The sequence below is a fragment of the Struthio camelus genome, chromosome 1, assembly GCF_040807025.1.
Source record: "Struthio camelus isolate bStrCam1 chromosome 1, bStrCam1.hap1, whole genome shotgun sequence".
Classification (NCBI taxonomy): Eukaryota; Metazoa; Chordata; class Aves; order Struthioniformes; family Struthionidae; genus Struthio; species Struthio camelus.
This window is the reverse complement of record NC_090942.1, coordinates 176,909,370-176,930,920: the sequence shown is the minus strand read 5'-3', so window position 1 is coordinate 176,930,920 and position 21,551 is coordinate 176,909,370. Positions and strand designations below refer to the sequence as shown.

Below are 21,551 nucleotides of genomic sequence, written 5' to 3'. Positions count from 1 at the left end.
AGAGGAGTGGAGTGAGGTGATGAAATTGCCTCTGTTCAGCAGGAGAGAGCTGCTAATTTAGTTCCACTGTTGTATGAAACTCAAAGTTCTTTTTCTACCTCAACATGAGAGGACTCTGGAGGCCCACGTCAGGCTCCCAGACTTACTTAACACTTGGGTTGTTAAGAGTCTGCACAGTACGCACCAAGAAAGCAATCTGGGAGGCATGAGGGAAGATGAAGGGGCACTGCAAGCCTATCTACAGTGGATTAAGTTCTTGTTGATGCAGGTTCTTATGACTTTGAAACCCCTCAGGGTTGCAGGTGCAAGGTTACCCCTGCATCTGCCCAGGTAAGAGCCTCAAAGGACCTGAAAGCCAGAGGTCTAAAGGGAAATAGGCTCATGGAACCAGGCCAGCAGAAGCACCAAAAAAGCTTATTCTCTAGCATATGCTACAAAGCTTATGCTGTTGGAACAGGCTGCACTGACTTTTCGGAGCATGAGGCAGATGCTGTGGTGGGGTGATCCACAGCCTTCCCTACTGAACTGGTAAAAGAGGTTCTCTGCTCAGCCTGGCATCATCATTCTTCCACTTTACATTACTTGGGTTTCTTCATATGGGACCTAGGAAGCCTAGGCACCAAAGTCATTCCCCTCCCCCCCCCAACCCCGGCAACAGCCAGGGCTGCTGCTGTTTGGGCTGCACTGAAAGGCCCTACTGAACTGGAAATACCAAATCCTGAAATACATATGCAGTGGCAGATGGTTTTGAATCCAGCATGTTACAGATGTATTGCTCAGCTCCAAGCCATCAAAGAGATGGGTGTTCATGCACTGGTACTATCTGGAGAGATTATACAATAACTTCAGGCAGCTTTATGATGTACTGTACAGGTGATTACAGAGGCGAGACCTTCATACTGATTAAAGAATTTGATCAAAATAAGGGGTGTCTGTATTAAAGAAACAATCACTTTTCATGGCTATGCCTGAACATACATAACTTCATGGTTCTCTCAGTACATGCTGTCTTGCTGGGTTTTTGTACCTGTATAATGCAACAGAGCTTGTCTCACTTTTCCTACTTAATCTGTACAATTTGCTCAATTTAGCATATTTTGCTTTAATACTCCAGAAGCTATAAGGCGTCACTTTGACGAGAAACTGGTACAGCCTAATATGTTTTCGCCAGAAATTAGAGAACAATAAATGTGTAGCAACAAAAAAGGACAGAGATAACTGAATAGCTACTTGTCAGGGATACTGCATCCCTTCTTCCTGCTTCTGGTAAGAAACAGAAAGAAGGCATCATTTCTAAAATAAGACTAACACAAGATCTGTCAGTATATTCAGCAATATAGTAGTATATAATTTGATTCCTACAGGCAGGCACTTACATATGCCAGCTTGTGTTCTTCACTTCCGCTTTTTGATGCGAGTATGTATGACTTCACAGGTCCATATTCTGGGGAGACAACCCCTCACTTGAATACTTGGCTTGAGAGATTTAAGGTTCTGAACAGAAAGCTCGAAAGAATGCATAACTGGGTGGAATTAAACTCCACCACTGCAAGACACAATTTTGGAAGAGGTGCAGCTGAAAGCTGACTAATCATTGTACTGGAAATAGTTTCACTAACATTTAGACTCAAGGTAGGTAATTAGAATTCAGACTTTCCCAGAAAGTATGTTTTAGAGCTGGATTATTTGAACTGAGAATGCCGCAACTGGTTTGTGTATAAGAACTTCAGACCTTCAGTGGAAGGGAGACAACCACTTTCAAGTGTTTTTTTTTCCCTTAAACAACACTAACTCCACTTTGATAGTGATACAATTCTGTGTGGCATTTACACCAACACAGAAGGACAGGGATAACTCCAGCTTTTAATGGAGCACACAACATAGGAAGCGGGTTTTGTATTTTGCTTTTTTCGAAGTTTCCGCAACAAAGCTGCCAGAGTCCTCCTCGGAAAAAGCCAGCCAGTTACCCTGCTAGGGAAAGCGTTTCAATTACAGTTAAGCACCTCAGCACAACTTCAGCCACTAACATCTTCCCCCACCTCACAATTTAAGGTGAGGTGAGGAAGATGTTAGCTATGAGAAGCAGAAGGCTGAACCTCAGAGATACAAATTCCTAAAGCGATGCATCAATAACTGAGGGAACTCGGAGATTAAAGTTAGCTGCCTTGCCTTTCATTTATTCCCACTAGCGCAGCAGTAGGCGGCAGACCCAAGTATTGCTTCCCTGGCCAACATCATGACACCAGCAATCCAGGCCCAATGAGATTTTAGCAGCATTACTGGATGAAATTACTTCAAACATTAATTCAGTGAAAACATTCCCTCTTCTCCAGATTATTAGTGCTACTCCATTTTTATCACTAAGACACTGGCAATTCCAAGAGTCAGAATACAACAAGGTTTTTTTTTGTTTGTTTGTTTTTTTTACTTTTACAGTCTAAATATATCGACACCTTTTATACAAATAAAAGCAAATTATAGTATTACATTAAATTAACAAAATCTAATACAAAAACACATTTAATAAAATGAAGATTATTAAATCACAAAACTCTACAGAAACATACAACTCCTCTGTAAAGATGTCCAGTCCACTGAGCAATGCTTGCTCAAAACATACTTAGGAACTTAAATATGCTCGTAAGTGTATTACAATTGGCCTATACATTTGGATAAACATCTACTCAAGTCAGAAGTAAAGAAAATCTACTTATTACTAGGACTAGCTGTACAGCTCAAATGAAAGGAAACCACCGGCAAAGTTTAATACAGCCCCAAACTGGGGAGGGCTTTACCTTGCTGATGGCCGATTATACCTTTCAAACACATTCAGCAGCCACGTTAATATTTTAGTGTTACGAATCAATAATGCAAAAGAGAAAATGTAATAACGGTGATAATGTAACTGCTGGCATTAAGAAATGAAGTCACAAGCCACATCCAGATTATGGGTGTTACGCTGCCTATACCAGTTACAGACTAATACTTCCTTTAATAAATGGACTTACCAATATTCAAAAAAATTTTGAGTATTGCTCTTCTTTGTTGATTGCTTAATTCACGCAAGTTGACTGCTTTTAGGTTTTTAAATGTTATGAAGGGATTGAACTAGCTTAATTAAAGGTATACAAAATGATCATCTATCAAACATTCACTTTATACATCAACGTTTCTGAAACAAATTTACAGTATACAGGTAGTTTATACAGCTTAAGCAACTGTTACAAAGCCATTTTCCCCCAGATTTTAAGCAGCGAATAGGTCTAAGATTTTGTTAAAAGGTTCTTGGTCACAACTCAAATGTTAACTTTCTTTTCTTTCACTATGCTCTTCACATCCATGTCATCATGTTTATTTAACATTGCAGTGTTCATCTAATAAAGCTTGCACTTATCTGTCTAACCTTATGCTGCAAAACTGGTTAATGCGCAAGAAGAGCCCATTAACTCCAATATGTTTTTAAATACAATATATCTACATTTTTTCCCCAGAATGCTTCCGCTTCCTGAGCTAAACATAATACCTTAAAACAGGTTTAGGCATGGATCCAAGACCCCATAAGCAAACTACATTAAAATGCATAGAAGAAAAAAAAATCCAAATTTTTGTTAACTCTCATTACTATTTGCTTACACTGTAAATACATTAGCTGGATTTAATAATTTGTTGAATAAAGGTAGCAAATTTAATATTTTAATTATCTAAATTATATTGCTGTGTATTGCTCTTGCCTCTTATGATTTGTATATAAAATAAGGTGCACGTTTCACAGCATACTAAATATTCCGTATAATCTTGTTCCTGTCATCTAGGTGACTGCATTTAGAAATGCTATAGTCTCCAACAGAAGCACGCAATTTAATCTGTTTTTAGGATCAAATCCAATTGTTTTCAGTACTAGCATCTAAATCAAGAAGGACAGCATACGGACACCTGATGTTTCACAGGTACATTTCAATATTGTAATTTTTTTTTTTTTTTATTTCTATAGAAGTTTGTGGTCACTGTCCATGAAAAGAGTAAATCTAAACAGAAAACACTTCCCTTAGATAAAAAAGGGTTTTGGACCTATGTACAATTTCTATCTTTAAATCTGGATTTCAGAAGTAATTTTTAAGTGAGAAATTAATTTTCTATCAAACAATGCAGTGACTTACAATAAAAACTATAGTATTAAGTAAGCTCATATAATAAATTGCAATATGGTAGGCTTGGGTTTAAGGTGCTATTCCATCTGCCCTGAAGTCTTTTAAGAACTTTACCACGTGGGCATCATGTCTGGGAACCAGACTCTACCAAGATGCTTTGAAACTTCCCAATGAATCTGCTCTAAGCTATATTTCTGGTCAGGAATCAAGACTTCCTCCATAATAGAAAGCTGAGAGAGACGACCACCACACATCTTGACAAACTCAACAAAGGCACTGCAAGAGACTTCACACTCGCCTAGGCCAACAGCTGACAGATACTTGCAACGTTCTGCAATACGAATCAGCTCCTCATCCAGTGGCCGTAATCCATTGGCGCATACAACGAGTTCAACTAAACGAGGACACGTCATCCCAACACGGCCAAGTACATCTTTGCTTACCGATCTTCCAAAGTAAAGGTGAGTGACAGGTATTTCATAACGAAAGAATGGGTCAAACTCTTCTTCGTACAAGAAAAAGTACATTACTAAGTTTACTTTAGGAGAATGCTTGATGAAAGCGTCCCAGCTGCTTTTTTGAATTGTGTGGAACTGAGTCTGTCCAGGATTTTCACTGACGACATCAATACGCAAGTGTTCTAGTCTGACATGTTTTTCAGAAGACAACGCAAGCAGAAGCTCATCACTTAGCAGATGGTAGTTTAGCGCCAACTCACGTAAACCGTGACACTGGTCAGCCACACAAAGGATACCTTGTGAGAAGGAACATTTTGAAAGGGGTTACATAAACAGATAAATACACTAATAATTGAACAAGAAAACAGTGTCACATAAGAGTAGGTTTGTTTATGCGTGTCAAGAAGATGCAAAGATATTTGAGCACATGATCAAGACACAACATCAAAACAAAATCAAACTGGACAACACAAATATGAATCTGCCTTATTCACATAAGGATGCTCTTGTATATTCTTTGAATCTATGCAGTAAGATATACACACACTAGGTGACTGTACTGCTATTTTGCTAGAGAAACGTAAAAAAGTTAACACATCACATTGTACACTTTTCCTGTGGGATTTAATTCTAATATGACAAATACACTGACAGCAGACTGACTGCTCTGCCCTGCCCTAAGTCCATGCATACTCAGTCACTGTTGGAAAAGGGGCTTACTCATAATGAAAATATTTCCATAGTCTGCTCTGGAACAACTGCTGACCATGTCAATGGCTGACAAAGCGGCCACGAATGCAATCTGCCACCAGAGGAAAGCATACTTAAAATGAATGCTAGACTATAACATAGATCAGGAGGTGCTGCTCTCCATTCTTTCTAACAAAGTATAAATAATTAGACTTGGAAAACATGGAGCAGAAGAGGGGAAATAGGGAAAAACAATAAAAACTGGGTGCAGTAATTGCTAGAAGAGTGATTTTCAGACTCTCTTTCTCCCTCTAAGCACATCAAAATTACCTGCTGCTTATGGAAGACAAAGACACTAACAAAAAGAACTCAAGATAACAGAATGACTGAAAACTTCACAAACAGACGCAGGCAATATTAATGCACAGGTAACAGTTTTAGAACAGTACTTCCTTTATACAGTCTTCTGCATTTCGTGTGACTCAGACAATCGCATGAAATTAGGTCTTGCCATTAACAGAGGAGATGAGAACATAACATTTAATATGTAACCGCAAAATCTGAGCTCAATACATTACAGCTTTGAAACAATGGGAAGAAATATTAAAAGACAGCAGCTATTTTAAGCTGCAGTTACTAAGCTCAAAAAGAAGCCTATACTGAACCTAAAAATAGGCTGCTTTCTTTCTTTTAAAAGAAAGTTACTGGAAAAAAGGTTGTATGAGTTTTCCACTTCGGGGTCAGGAAAAAAAAACACATCAAATGGAAGCAGTTGTGGCTACATCAAATACTGTAATTTCAAATATAAAACGGTTGTTGGACTGATAGACCTTAACAGGATAGAATTTTAACCAAACTCTTACTGCACCTGGTTCCTGTAAAAACAGTTCAGATGTGGAAACATACTCAATTCATAGAAAAAATTCCAAGATGAAGTGAAAACTTTAAAGATCAGAGTACAAGTGTAAAACAACTAATTACTGAATTCTGTGCCCCATAAACACATGCCAGAGATCTTTTCTTGTCCATAAATCACAAGAGACAAAGTGATTCTTACAGCAATCCTCCTACGAATGGCCACAAACCCTGTCTTATCACTACACAGTTTCAGGAAAAAACTTGCTACACTTTCTGGCATCCAAACTCACTTGTTACTCATCATGCAAATGCAAAGCTGGCATCCTTCAAAAAATAATCTTTATAAAGGGTACATTTACAGTAGTGACTAGTGCAACGCAAAGATGGAAGGACTGGGGTTCAATGTGCTGAGATCCATTATGGTTCTAGGACTGCACATCCACGGAATTTGTTTCTGTCACAGTTCTCTGTGCAGGATGCACGCGTAGACTGCAGGAGAGCCTGGAGTCCATTCTGCGAGTTGTGCACCCTACCAAGCATCCCTGGGCACAGTCTTAACGTTTGTGTCAGTAGAAGTAAATTGCTTTGAGTGCCTACTACAAATTCTGGCAGATTGCCATCAAAAGAACTCTCCTGTGTGCTATACTGCTAATGTGGGCACAGCCTACCCATCCTCTCCCCTACCCCCTTATCCAAAGGGGAGCGACCCTCTCACCCCTAGAGCAGACCTGCAACCTTTACAGAAATACTTTCAGTCCCCTCTATTGCAATAGCTAGTATGTCAGGTAATAAAAGACAGCGCATCAATGTAGATTTAAGAATAACCACTATCTTCTTTTACAAGGTGCTGTTCCAGTTCTAACATGGGTTAAAGTCCAGATGGGAAACAGCAAGCAGCAGAAATTTCAGGTACACTCACACAGATTAGAAATATTTCACTGCCCTTGTATTCTCCAGCCCAAACCCAAACATGCCTTTTATGTTCCACAGTAACTTATGGATTACTCGGAACATCTTTTGGAAGCAATTCACAGTTTGATATCAGTCTTTCCTTTCATCCCTGCAATAGTGGTGTCTCTCTTTGCACTACCTGCATTATTCCTCTCTGCCCTTCACTAATAATTAAAGTCTTAAGTAGTAATCTAGGATGGAACACCTCCCTGGAACTTCAATTTGAAGGCTTGTAATGCCATGTGCAGTGCATCCAAAAGGAGTTAGTTTGGGGTAACTCACGGTCCTTTTGGTTCAATCAAAGTTTTTTCCACAGTTTATAGCAGCCCAATTAGGATACTGCCGGGGTGGGGGTGGGGGAGTAAGTCAGTGCTCAAAGCTTCTCATTTTCCTTGGACAGTCTCACTTTTGCACTCTGCTTGTTCTGAGGCCAACAAGCCTCTTTCTGCTTTGTTCCACTCTTTTCTCCTTCTCAAAGCACATCCAGACCTCCATTAAGTGATCAAATTATTCTGCCATTTATGTAGCACTCCCTCTGGCTTTGTTACTAACGTAGCTGATTTCCTTCTATTAATCTCAATTCTAGGAAGCGCAACAGTAGTCGTGCTCCTTGTTTCTAGGGCTAGGGCTGCTAGGGCTGATGCGACCAGGACGCTCTTGGATCCAAATCCAAGGGACCTACTCCCCTCACCTTGCTACAAACTACTGCTAGAGCCTCCTCCTCTAGACGTACATGTTACAGCTTCTGTACTTCTCAGGCATGCAAGGATTCTCAAATGAAAGTTTAAGTCGAAAAAAATGGTCATCTAATTTAAGTAAAGCTCTATCTATGCTTATCAAGCTTTGAAAGAAACAACATCTCAATTAACATGCTGGTAAACACTCTGCTAGACAGATCTGCTGCAAAACATATCTGCATTCTCAGGATTTATTCATATAAAACCAAACACAAAACCTCGTGTTTGAGAACTTCCCCTGCAAGGGTATCAAGTTTGTGGGTTTTTTTTTATCGTGGCTACAACAAAATGACTTCTGTTACAGTATCATCTTCCCATATTCTTAGGACTCCTGCTGGTGAATTTTACGTGTAATATATTTAATAATTTGGATCACAATATATTAGCATGATAAAAGCTATCTTGTTGTTTCTGCGCAACATACGAAAAGAAATTTAGCAAAGTTACTCGCATCTCACTTATGGCTCTTCTTCCAATCCTTGCTGAAAAACTGTATGTGTTGACAGGCTACATATAATCTGTGAAAACAATCTTAGGAATGCTCTGCATTGTGCAAGTCTTCCACAAGTGAGAGTTCTATGAACTGCAATAAACTGGATAAGGCTGTCATTCTGATATGGGCTAGCTTCATTTTTGCTACAAACACCCTTTTACACTGTTAATGAAGTGTAACTGGTAACGACAGTTCTGCACAGCTCAGGCTCATCTCCCCTTTGAGTGCTGCCTGCACTTGTTCTCCAGCAAAAGATTAAACTTTTCTTTCAAAACAACTAAGCCAACACCTTCATAAGGCGTGACATTCCAAAACCTCAAATCACATATATTAGGAACTGCTGAAAAAGAACTTGCATTCCAAAAATGCTTAATTATACTGAAATGCTTACATTATCATTGCAGAAGTAATGCAACTATCAAGTCAGTACATACTCTCTGAACCTCCACAAGCAGTTACTTATTTGTCCAAAATAGCCATGCACTATTTTATTATTAGCCAAGTACTCATTCTGCAATACTCCTGGGGAGAGAAGCGTGGGATGGACGGACAAGCAGCTGAATAGTATCTTCCTCTGAGACAGCTGCTATATATAGTCGCTACATTCAGCATCGCTCTATTCCCCTCGTTCCCCCTCTCCAAGAGGCTTACTGTTTTTTAGAAAGAGTTTAACAAATACACTTTAAAAACCAGAACAAAGACACAGTAGCTTACCAGCTGGAGAAACATGAGGACAACTGCTCATTTTTAACAGTTTGAGTGTGTCACTGTTGTTAGCCACTAGTACTTTGAGAGACGGATCATCTACTGGTGTATCATCGATCTTCAATGAAGACAGGGATTTGGAGTTTACAAACACCACTGTCAGTGCAGAAATAAAGTGAGACTGTAGAAAAAAGAAGTTTAAATGAAACAGTGGTATTTGAAATAAAAACCTCACTGATCTACACTGTACACAGTAATCCTAGCTTTCCTTTATTTATTCATAGCATTTGATATTTTGATATTGAATACTTATAAATGAAGAATACTGTTAACACATTATTGAATAAAGAGGAAGTTTCATCATTTTTGCTACCAATCTATGTATTTGGCAAATCAGAATGTTCAACGTTGAACATAAACTGAAAGCCTCACCAGAACAATCCACTGCACAAACCTAAACCATGCTACCGGAAGGCCACAACTGAAGAGAAAAAAAACATAGATGCCCTTATTTTAGAGAGAATTTGCAAATCACTCTCTTTAATAAGCACCACGTTCTTTCAGAAGCATCCCCTAGAACAGAAATTCCCATGCAGTGAGTTGTACTGCACTGGTGAGATGCCAAATCAGTAAAGCGCGGCAAGTCAGATACGTGTGATCAAGTATTTTTTCAATGCAGCAGCATAACCAGGATAGGTTCTCGGCTACTCAGGAGCGCAGTTTGTAGCAGAAGGAACAAGGCACATGGTGGTAGCCTCAAGCTCAGGTACGGGGAGAGAAAAAGAAAGGGAATGAATTCAGCGTAACTTTGTATGGAGTTAATAGGAGAAAGACAAGTGGCTGGATCTAGTCAACTGGGAAAGAGGACCAACTAACTCTTAGCCAAACTTTGTTCATGAAGAAGTTTAAGAATCAGCTTTTCTCCGATAAGCTCTGGAACACTATGCTAATCCCTATATACCTCCAAACACAAAGATTATAACTCTAACAGAAAGAAGACTTCTGTAGACAGCTAAGACAAAAAATTCAAGTTATGTTTAAATTAATACCTCAGTTATTTCTCCTCCTATCTCTAAAACCTCAACTTTCTCAACTTAATATGTTTCATGAATTTCAATCGCTTCTCAGCAGCACTAACCCCTGGAGTTCCTTACTAGCCTTTCTAGAAGCATGAAGTAGCAGAATCCAGACTACATATGAACTTGTTTCCTAAATATTCTTTGTATTAAGCATATTTTTGTTTTAGGCAGTTTTAACAAGTGGACCTAAAACTAAGCGATCCTTCAAGTTTTTAGCACACTCAATACAGTAAAAACGAATGAGACCGAAACTACTGAAATCCACAATTAGGCAAAAAACATCTTGTGCACATCTAAAGAATAAAGAAGCATTTATTATAGGAATACTAAACTCATTATAGAACAGAGATATAGTTAAGGACACTCATGTTGAACACAGTCATGGAAAAACACGTGGGAATAAAGGTGAACAGGGAAGTAAGTCTGACCTAAGACTGACTGCAAAGACTTACCAAAAAAAAAAAAAAACCTCAGATTACTGATCAAGTAGGCTATAAAAATGGAAAATGAAATTCAATGTCAATAAACACAAAGTAACGCACATGGGGAAACAATTTTAACTATGCAAAGTGATGTGCGTTAAATCAGCTGTGAGCACTTGGAAAGAATTTGGGGATTGTCAGGATTTCCCAAAGAACGCCAATTCAACCAGCAGCAGCATTCAAACTAGCAAACAAAACGTTAGAAACTCTTGGAAAAGGAACAGAGACTAAAACAAGGCATTCTACTGCTGTATAAACTAGAAAGACTATGAACTTTATGATGGTGAGGTCAACCTCTTCCAAGAGGACGATGGCAAAATGAGAAAAGATATAATAATATGATGATGAGTTGAATGAAGTGGCTTTTGTATAGGTAGGGTATACCTACAGGTTTAAGAAACGCCTGAAGCCAAGCGGTACTGGCCAGCTGCCACCCCCCCACAATACTTAGGGTTGACCCCCTTTGAATGGATTTACCTTGACAACTAACTGGACTGGAAAAGTGAATAGCTCTAAAGCTGCTCTTCAGTGGTAAGTACTACAACAATGGTCTGCTGCCCAATTCATGCTTTTTTTCCCAGAAGTAACTCAACGGTCAACAGTGCACATCCTCCCCCACCTCCCACTTCAATCTACAGAAACACATGACTGAGACTATTGCTTCCATTACCAAAAGTTGAAATATACGATATCAGCATTTAACTAGCAAATGCAAACATACAACACATTTCTGGGGACCTTACGGCTAAAATTCTAGGAACTGACAAAGACGGCATTCAGATAAGGAAACTGATAATTAAATATTTAATGAACGTGACGTGACTGTTCAATGAATAGCCAAATTATAAACAAACAGAACATTTCAATACATACGGAAATAAGAATCAGATAAAGCCTATCTATTTGGAAGACCAACTAAATCCTGGTTATCTGAAGTCAAAATTTGGAATATTATTGTCTTTAATGTATACCATATATATAAAACACACATATAAAATTGATGTATACATATACATATATATGTGTATGTATACAAAATATATATACCCAGCCTCCTAAGTAAGAGTTATCCTCTATCCAAATGAGGTATTAGAACATGAATACACAAGTCTTTTGCATATAATTTTCTGATTAGTTAAGTAATTTGATTTCTGTGTGGTTCCACTCTGAACCACATGCAGTGTAGAATCCCGAATACGGTTATATGAGAGAAGGATCAAAAACATTATTTGCTCATTCATATGTGGCATCTTTGTTTTTTACTAAAACTCACACACAATTAGATTTAGAGCAGGAATTAATATTTTCATGTTTATATAAACTGGCAAAGTCAGTTAATGCAAATGAAAATAGCGTTCAAATAAGGAGCATTAGCACTTTGGCTCTGGGCAGCACTTCCAAGTACACTGGCAGTACTCTAATTATATACATTATCTCCTGAAGAAGAAAAGGTGCTCAAATAACATTTCCACTTTGTAAATTTGTTAATATTGTGTCTTCATTCTCTCCGTAGTTAGAATGTAACTCCCTCTAAGGAGGATGTTAAATAGATAAAGAAAATTAAACATGCTTGTAGAAACAGGTAACTTGAAACCATAGTTTGAAGAGTGAAATGAAGACAGGCAATACTCCAAAAGGTAAAAGCTAGCGATTTAATGTCTTTTCAATATTGACGCACACGTAAGCAACAGTATGATTCTGAGATTTTGATAGCAGACTCTTTAAAGGATTCATGCAGAACGTACTTAGTGAAAAGTTCAGGTAACATAATGCTGGAATGTGATCTACAAATAACGTTTGCCAGATTTCACACTGTTAGAGAGCAGAAGAGTGCTGATAAAAATAACGCCAAATAGTTTAGACTTCCTCTACAATCTGATTTTAAAAATAAAGTTTGATGAATTTTCAGATCCATCTTTACCTGCTTCTCATCCAATGGGGCTGTTACTAACGGCTTCCCACAAGAACTTATTCTTGGTTTAAGTCTATTCTTTAGCTTCACTAGTGGTCTAAGGAAATTTAGAAATCATTCCTGACAATATCTGCAGGTGACAAACTTTACTCAAGTGGTAAACATAGAAATGCCCAATTATGTCCAGAGTTAATTTAGACTCATTTTGAATGAATTTTACAGGGTAAATGTGAATTTACTCTGAACAAAAAAAAAAAAAAAAAGGAAGATTGTATTTCAGAAATGTTGAAACTGAGTAAGACTATAACATGAATGACTACAAATAATTATTCATCAAGCTGAACAACCACAGCATACCCTTTCAGGGAAAAAAAGTAAAAGAGCAAAACAGATTAAGAAATAATAACATATGCAACAGGTAAAAGGACAGATTATTTCTAACATATTAAGATTGTGAACTGTTTTCACTACATTCAGGTATTTGCACATTCACCTCTGAAAGCACGCGAAAAGAGTAAAAAGCCCTACAGAATCGAGTTAAAATGTCTAGAAAGCCTCATTGAAAATTAAGGATTAAAAATACATTCAAGAGAACACCATGACGTGACTGTGATCACTGCCCAGGATAATAATTAATAATCCTTCAGTAGCTAACCCTGCTTAAATCCTGCCTACGCTGGAACCTTCCCTCTCTCCTTCCTCTGCAGCCCTGCTACCCTTGCTGCCTCATCCCCTATTTCCTTCTCTAAGGTTATCCCTACTTTCTTCTTGTCCTGTTGCCATCATCAGCAATGACTTCATTGAGACCAAGCTGATAGTTTAGCTGGATCTGGTGATTCACATACAGCGGGGTTCAGGAATCAAGGCTGAGAAATACTCAAGAGGGTCCTGCACGGAACTAGCAGCCCAGGTTACCACGACCACTCTCCCACTCCTCAGCGATAGCGCATTTCTACCTCACTAGCAGGGACTCTTGTTTAGAAGCACGGAAAAGAGATGCGTTGTCTTCTCAATTAGGGGCCTTTTAACAAAATGTAATGTTTAGTTAAATGCTACCAGGTAAAAATTTGACAGAATTAATTTAAAAATGCAGTGCAGACACTTAAGAATCTGGTACTTGACTATACAATATTAAGTTCTGAAAATCATGATCATACTTCGTTTCAGAAAGAGATCTCAATGACAACATAATCCCTACAGCAAGTCTATATGGATGAAATTTTACCACTTACTAGACCATAAAAGTGCCTCATTTCCTTAGGAACCCTCTCCCAAACACAGTCCCCCCACAATCCCACATTACAATTACATAGACATAAACCTGTAACCTCCTGACTTGCAACATATTCCTCAATATTTCATTAAGAGCAAACAGACAGAAGGAGTACTTTGAAGAATAAGGTCAGGACCAAGTTCTCATATGATAGCTTTAGGTATCCATCTTAGTACAACACCTCAGTTCCTCCCTTTCATAGAGTCCAAGAACAAAGTTTTATTTGCCCAAAATTATAACTCGTACCCTAAAGCTTTTCTTAAAGTATTAATAATATTATACGAACCACTGCAATATTCTTCTGTAAGAAAATATACATATTAAAATACCTTTGGTAAATCCATGAAGCTTGGCCGGGCAGTTGAAATTAGCCCAAGTGTTTTCAGAGAGCAATTCACGAGCTGTGATAAAATATCACAAGCTGCTTCTGCAGATTCCTTGCTGCTGTCCACCTTAAAATAAAATGAATTGTTTCAGAAAATACTATATCAAACACTTCACAAAGAATCCAAGTAGCTACACTTCAACATTTTTATGTTACCTGTTGAAATGTGATTTAAAAAAAAAAAAAAAAAAAAAGAGCAACAAAAAACCTCACTGGAATTCTACTGATGTCCTAAATGTAAATTCAGTAACTTTTTTTCTTTCCAGAAAAAGTATGCATAAAAAAATCTAAGATAATCTACTATCAATTTACAGCACTCCTAAATACTTCTGTAAAATTGAGCAGAGCGAAAGGCCAACTAAGGAGTTTGTTCAAAGATATTTAATCCACATCGAAAAACAAGCAAGCAAATACTCGCTCGGCTCCACAACCTGCCCCATTTTCCTCTATAACTTATCAAAATGTAGGAAATCTATAAACACTTCACTACGTAAAAAGAGCCGATTCCTTTTTCAGCGCTTCAGTTCACAGCATGGAGCTGCTGGAGGGTTAAGTATAATCTCAACCTATCTGACTAGGCCTTTATCATTAATACCATGACAGATACACAGTGGATACCCTGAAAAGTCTTCATTATTAGTCTACTTGTTACACAGCTTAATCAGCTAGTGTGCCTCTAGTGGATGTTCCTCAAAACTCAGATGTGCTTTCTAAATAATCTCTCGTATACAGTAGGCATGACAACTTCGTAAACTTAGGAAATAATAAAAAGCTTGATTGCAAGATCAATTTTAAATGTGCCATAGGCCATGCGACCTTCTCAGCAACCGATCTGAAGTAAGCCTGTAGTCGGATGAATGTTCATTTTCCATTCGAACACAAGCTGAAAAGCCTTTATTTTCAACTATCCACCCTTACTTTGCCTAAATAAAAATTCAAGTTTCCAGCAGTGACAGAATAATAATCAGTGTTATATCTACTTCCTTGTGACTATCCTTGCTCCTTAATTTCTTCCAGATTTAGTCTCTGTTCTGCAACATGGAGGCACAATTTTAGGGACACATTCAAGAAATCACATGGGTATCCCCCTACCGGTAAAAGACGTCCGACATTCTTCAAGAACATCTGGTGCAAAACAATGTCTGGAATTAGACACTGAAGTCTTTCCAATGCAGCTAAAAGTTGTCTTTATTCAGATGCTGAGATACACACATACACCTTGTTATAACCAGTTTACACCTGGCATCAGATCAAGCAGTAGCAATACACATGAACAGGCAGATGTGCCCCAACTACTCACACACCCATGTTTCCTACAACACTGAAACTGCTAGCTTTCAGAAACAAAAGGTATATGATAGATTTACTACAGAAGCAGTTTCCTTTCTAAATTTGTGAACAGCCACGACTGTTTCACAACACCCTTCATAAACAGCGAGAAATGTAGACGTGGCCAACGTTAAAGGTTCTAATTTGTTGAAAGTAAGTAATTCTATGATGTTAACAAAGCCAATTTTGACCAAATGGTATTTCTCAGCCAAGCATCAGCGGTAGGTGTATCATCCTTTGTACAAAGGATGTACAAAGGATGCACAAGCCTGTGCGCTTTTTCCAGTTAACAGAGTCTGTAGTGACTAAATCCCATATGCAGACAATCCCATACCACTTAGGGCTAAAACTACTAGTTGGATACTAGTACGATTACACTTAGAATTTTTGTGCATTAGATGTTTTCTAACCATGAGTATTAGATCCAGCTCCCTAAAGAACATGGAATAGGGAAATGCCTCGTTTATGAATCCTGATTAAACTTAATTCTGAGACAAGTATTCAGATGTATAGTAGTATCAGAACTGAAATATTTCTGATCATTTGTTGAGGTAGAATTCTAAGCAGCTAAGATACTTCAAGGAAAAAAAAAAAACAGATAAGGCAACGAAAAAGTATTTTCAGAACAGTTACTCTAAGTTTGGGTCCTGAAAATATATACAAATAAACAAATGAATCGGAAGATAACTTCCATGTCTATATACCTATTTAAGAGAACTCATTTCTTCAAGATACTGTGCTTGAAAACTAGGCTTACCAGAGAAAGACTTGCTATACTCCTTTTTAAAATAACTGGCAATCCTAATCATGAAGATCGGGTAATAAGCCTCTTGTAACATTTAGTGACACGTTCTCTAGTTTTCCGTAAATTAAAACGTCTTGAGCACAGCTGTCAATCATCACTGACATTTCAATTACTCATTTTAATTATATCATACTTCTCATGCTTCTCATGCTCTCATATTTATGTAGACAAATCATGAAAACTATCTCAAGAGTATCAAAGACATTTCCTTGAATCTTTCCTAATAAAAGGAAAACAAAAATTAATGCTTTTTAGAAAGTTACTTTAAAAAGGAGCCTATAAAATACACTACCTTGAAGCTTACATACTGCAGATGATTGGAATGCCTCTTAATTATTTGTTTGATTAGTTCAGGATGTGTAGCCCTCAAGTAAGATGTAGCTGGTTGATTCAGTTCAAATTCAAAACACCTCCAGAGATCAGGCATATGAAACACTTGGTTCCAGTTCCGGCAGACCTGTGATGCATGAGCACGATCCAGAAGGGGCAAGTACTGAAATACCTGCAGGATAACATCTTGAAGCAGGTTAGCCCAGTCAGGACTCCGCACAATTACATTTTTCTCATCTGTAATCTTGTGTCTCTTGGACTCTTTCTCAGCTGCCTCTTCAGATGAACTGTTGTTAGTCTCATTAATTTTCCTTCCTCGTTTCATTCTATAAAAATAAAAAATATTCTGTCTTTATTTTGTAAATGTAAGAGTTCAAAAGAATAACAATTTTATTGGATAATTGTTGAGGTAAAGATGCCTGTTTCTGTAACTATATTTTTGCAGGTTTTTTCTACGTAAAGGAACAAAAAGACAAGTTTGAAATAGTATTCTAAAAATTAGATTATTATCTAAACATATACCTTTAATATTACTTCTCTAATCATTAATACTGCACACTTTCGTGTGTTTGAGACTACTTCGCATTTAATCAGTTTTAGTATTTTGTGGATTATTATTTTACCTCCCTGCTGTTGCAAAGACTCTTGTGAACAATTCTGTGTACACAGTACATTGCCAGCTATATTACTCCTTTAGGCATATTTAGCAGGAACAACAAAATTTAAAACTAAGGACGGTAAAAGGCAGGCCAAGACAGCATAAAATGGATATATGCATCTTTGCAAGTGTTGTATCTGCCCAGTTCATTTTTATTCCCAGACACCAAGAACCTTATATTTATCAGCAAAAAATACCTCAATATGCACCTATTTTAAAGCAGTATCCTTTAAAACATATTTCATTAATAACGCTCGCATGCTTTTGATTTTTCAATGAATTAGTTAGGGATTGTGAAAGATTTCTGGTAACAATCTGGAAGGTTCAAGCCCCAAAAGAGGATTACAGAAGAGACAGCAAATTTTCTTCAAAATCGTATCAAATTCAGGAAGTCTGAGGTAAAAGGTATCTCGTTCTCAGTAGCATGTACTTCTTTCACAGGGATCCCATTAATATAGGTTCTACCTTACTGCGCATATTAAAGAGAAAAAACCCCATTGTGTCAATTTAAAAATTTAGCAACAGATTTTGATCATAGTGTGTTCTTATGTAGATGCCAGTTTAAAACTGAACTTCTACCTAGTAATCTGTTCTAAAAAAAACCAAATGTACATTATAAGGGATTGTGAATAAGACCTCAGACTAAACTACAATACACTCAATTCTCGTTTTTTAAAAAGCTAAGAGAATCTTTGGGAGGGGACGCAGAGCGGAGGTACTGACACTTATAAACAAAGCTCAGTGTTTCTAGAAGATAAATATGAACTTCATACACAGTGAAGTCATTCTGGTATATAATGTTCACGCACAACTACATGTACATTACATATCCAGTTCACTTGGAAACTGGCCAATTTTCTTTCCCATGCCATTTACTGCAGCTGAGTAAAAGACTAAAAATCTTTTTAAAATAGCCTAACATTTTAGATATACAAGTGAAAAATTATACTGCTTATCATCCAATGCATCACAGCTTATATTCCCAAAGCCTCGCATCTCCTTACCTATCTTTGAAGCACCTTTCTTCGGTCCCACCTACTACCTTCAATTCATGATAACAGAAATGAAGCTACCAGTCAATGTCTGAATTGATTTATAAAATGATGTAATCAAACCTGAACACACTCTCATGAAAGACTAGTGAATAGAATTAGCCTCTTGATTCTTTCAACTTCACTTTTTAATCCCACTAGCACTAGTGGCAATCATGAGACGAAAACATTACTGCGTAAAAGTGTCTACCTGCTTCCTTAAAACTATTTACTGTGATCAGCAGCTCATGATTATAAGCCTATGCAAAACATTCCTCCTGTGCTATAACAGGCTTTCCACGTGAGAGTTTTGTTGCTGAGCTGCTAATTTCATTCATACAGGAGGGAAGCAAGAAAATATAGTAACTTACATTTATGTGCTACTAAGGAAAACACAAAGCAACTGGATTTTGCAGCTGTGGAGACTGACTAATTAAAATTCATACCAAATCAACAATTAGGTTAGCAAATCTATTGCAGATCTGTCATGCTTGTGTTTAAGATAACTGCTAAGCATAGTCCAAGAATGTCACTTGTAATAATCTAGTTTAAACTGAAATATTCCTTTAAACTTCAGGTTGTTAAACAGATAATCCAAATAACTAGGTTTTAAGGAGTAATAGTGATATGCAAGTTGTCAAATTTGGGACAGCATGTTTTTATGTCTTCCCAAATCCATTTCTCGTTAGTCTGTTAAGAGCAATACAAGGTAAAAGTTAGGCTCAGCTCTTCCAGTCTTCCCTTATAAAGATTCTGCCTCATCTTTTGCTGTTGAGCTAATTCAGTGATGTACACGTTTTCTAGTTAGACAGGCTACTTATATCACAGTATTAGAGGAGAAATTTCAGACCCTGACCCTCTATCTAGGCTACTGTGCACGTTGGGTAGAGTTAATTCACACATACAGCACATTTACTATAACTGATCTGCTCGAAGACACAGGCAGTAGACGTAGCACATTTCCAAAAGACGAACAGGAGCGAGCTGCTGCCGGCAGACTGCGTGAACTTTCCAGCTGGAAAGGCCCTTAGAGACATGACTGGTAGAAGTGCACCAGGTCATTAACGGCCAGCCTACAAGCTGCGCCTCTGAGCTCACTGACTAGCTGCGATGAATTCTAAGAAGTCACATATATTAGTTACAGATCAAACCCCACTGTTGAAGTCATAGGCATTTGAAGTTTTTATAGACAGCCAGTAAAGAAAATAATATGGCCATCACTCGAACTGTACTGATGAACAATTTCAGGTCACAATTTTCCAAGAAAATAACAGACCATGAGTTCTACACGCTACATGATCGAGAAGCAGGAGATATGAAAAGATGAGACACTTCCACATAACATTTTTGTTACCGATCCTCTGGATGTTGATGTAATCATAGATTTTTTTTTTTTAAAAAAAAAAAACCCTTTCCCTGTAGAACTTAAAAAAAAAACAACCTACACCCAAGAGTAAAAATATAACCTGACGTATTAGATGACTGCTTTATCTTCTTCTTCTTCATGCATTTAAAGTATTAGAGTAGCTTTTTAAAGACATAATTGGTTTCAACCTCATTAAAACAACAAAACAAATGTACAATTAGAAGAATGCATATTTGCCTCTGGAACTTTGCAGAGCCATCTACAAGTAGTTTATAGAAAATTAGGGCCATTTAAGAAAGTAAAACTTTCTGCAAATTTAATATAAGAATAGATTAAAAATTTAATATAAGAACAGGCAAATGCAATCAGGCAGTTAAGTTCGCTTTGGTTTATGTATCTGATGGTCCAAAGAGCTCAGCATTTTAAATCCAAGGCCAACACAAATAACTTCTCAGTGAGGAAAACAAAGATAGATGCAAGATTTTGTGCAAGCATATTACTGTATCGGTGCAACCTATCTGTCAGACAATAACAGCTTAACACTTTTTACAGCACCTGAACCATCCATCTTACTTTTAACTCTCTCTGGCATACTCAGGACACACACATCACCGATAAGTTCTTCCAAGTCACTGCTGTAATCAACTTCGCTTTAAAAACTAAGATCTTGACAGAAGGGAAAAAAAAAAAAAACCCACCGGGATAGAAAGGTGTATAATATCAGGATGCCTGACTCGGTAAGCTTTTCCAAGTAAGTTTCTCGACCTATAGTAATAACTTGTCTCTGCACTCAGTTTTCCAAACTCCGCATCTGGGCGCAGCCCACGCTTGCTTGCGGCAGTCACGTGCAAGCGCGATCACATAGTTCAGCCAGTAACTCGGGGGAGGAGCAAAGCGCACGCTTTACATTGCTTTTAATGCCGAGTAAGGCGCAGGCAGAATACAGGCGCAGGCAGTTCAGAAAAAAAAAAAAATAAACAAACAAAAACGTGCACGGCTGTTTAAGCCTGTTCGTAGGAAAGCGGGATCAACACGGTATTACTGAGCTTGTTGCTTTATTCATAGCCGAAGTGGGGCACTTTTTTTTTTTTTTTTATTAAGAAAAGGAAACGAAAGGAAAAGCTTGTGCGCGAATAAGGAGAGCGGACCGACGGAGGGGGCGACCCAGACACAACCCCAGCCCCTAGACCAACGGCTGCCTAACCATTAGCTCCGCTGAAAACCGCCCGGGGTTTTCTGACAGTTTATGGCTGCTGCTAGGGGGGGGAAGGCTGCTCGGCGGTGAAGCAGCGGAGCCCGCCGAGGCGATACCCGGGGCACGCCGCGGGCTCGGCCCTCAGCCCCGCTCTGCCGGGGACGCTTCTCCCCGGCTCGGCCCCCTCCGCCCGGCCACCGGCCCCAGCTCCGAGGCCGCCGCCGCCGCCGCCGCAGCAGGCCGCCGCGACGCGCAGCCCCGCTCCGCGGCCGCTCGGCCCTCCCGCTCCCTCCTCCCTACCCCGGCGCCCCAGCCCGCGCCCCCGGACCCACAGAAAACACCGGCGCGGCCACCGCCCACCCCCCCTCCAGCTCCCTTCACCTGGCGGCTCCCTGCTGCGCTTCGCGTTAACCGGGGCTCGGGCCGCGCTGGCACCTCCGCTCCGGCCACATCAGCACCTCCACCGAAGCCGACGCCACCGCCTCCCTCACCCAGCAGCACCAGCCACCGCCGCCCTCCCCCCTACGCCGCCCTCCCGCTCTGTTTACTCCGCAGCAGCGGAAGCGACGCGCCCCAGCCAAAATGGCGGCGGGCGCGCTGCGGGGCCGTGCGGCCCACGGCGGCAGCGCGCGCGCGCGCGCGCGCCCCCGCCCGCTCTGCAGCCTG

The 21,551-nt window shown here is 39.0% G+C and overlaps 1 protein-coding gene across 3 annotated transcripts; it reads right to left on the bottom strand.

The window, feature by feature from the left end:
- Window positions 1-2,502: 2,502 nt before the first annotated feature.
- FBXL3 (F-box and leucine rich repeat protein 3) lies at window positions 2,503-21,540 on the bottom strand. 3 transcript variants are annotated; one of them, XM_068929531.1, is made up of 5 exons: window positions 21,267-21,540; window positions 16,598-16,961; window positions 14,116-14,238; window positions 9,050-9,221; window positions 2,503-4,902 (listed from the first exon to the last, which is right to left on the bottom strand). In XM_068929531.1, exons 2-5 carry the CDS (start codon window positions 16,958-16,960, stop codon window positions 4,259-4,261), a joined length of 1,302 nt encoding a protein of 433 aa, XP_068785632.1. In that variant the 5' UTR covers window position 16,961; window positions 21,267-21,540; the 3' UTR covers window positions 2,503-4,258. The 3 variants fall into 3 exon arrangements, with proteins under 3 accessions (XP_068785632.1, XP_068785641.1, XP_068785649.1); XM_068929540.1 differs by lacking the exon at window positions 21,267-21,540 and adding an exon at window positions 20,264-21,073; XM_068929548.1 differs by lacking the exon at window positions 21,267-21,540 and adding an exon at window positions 18,298-20,255.
- Between the last annotated feature and the right edge of the window lie 11 nt (window positions 21,541-21,551).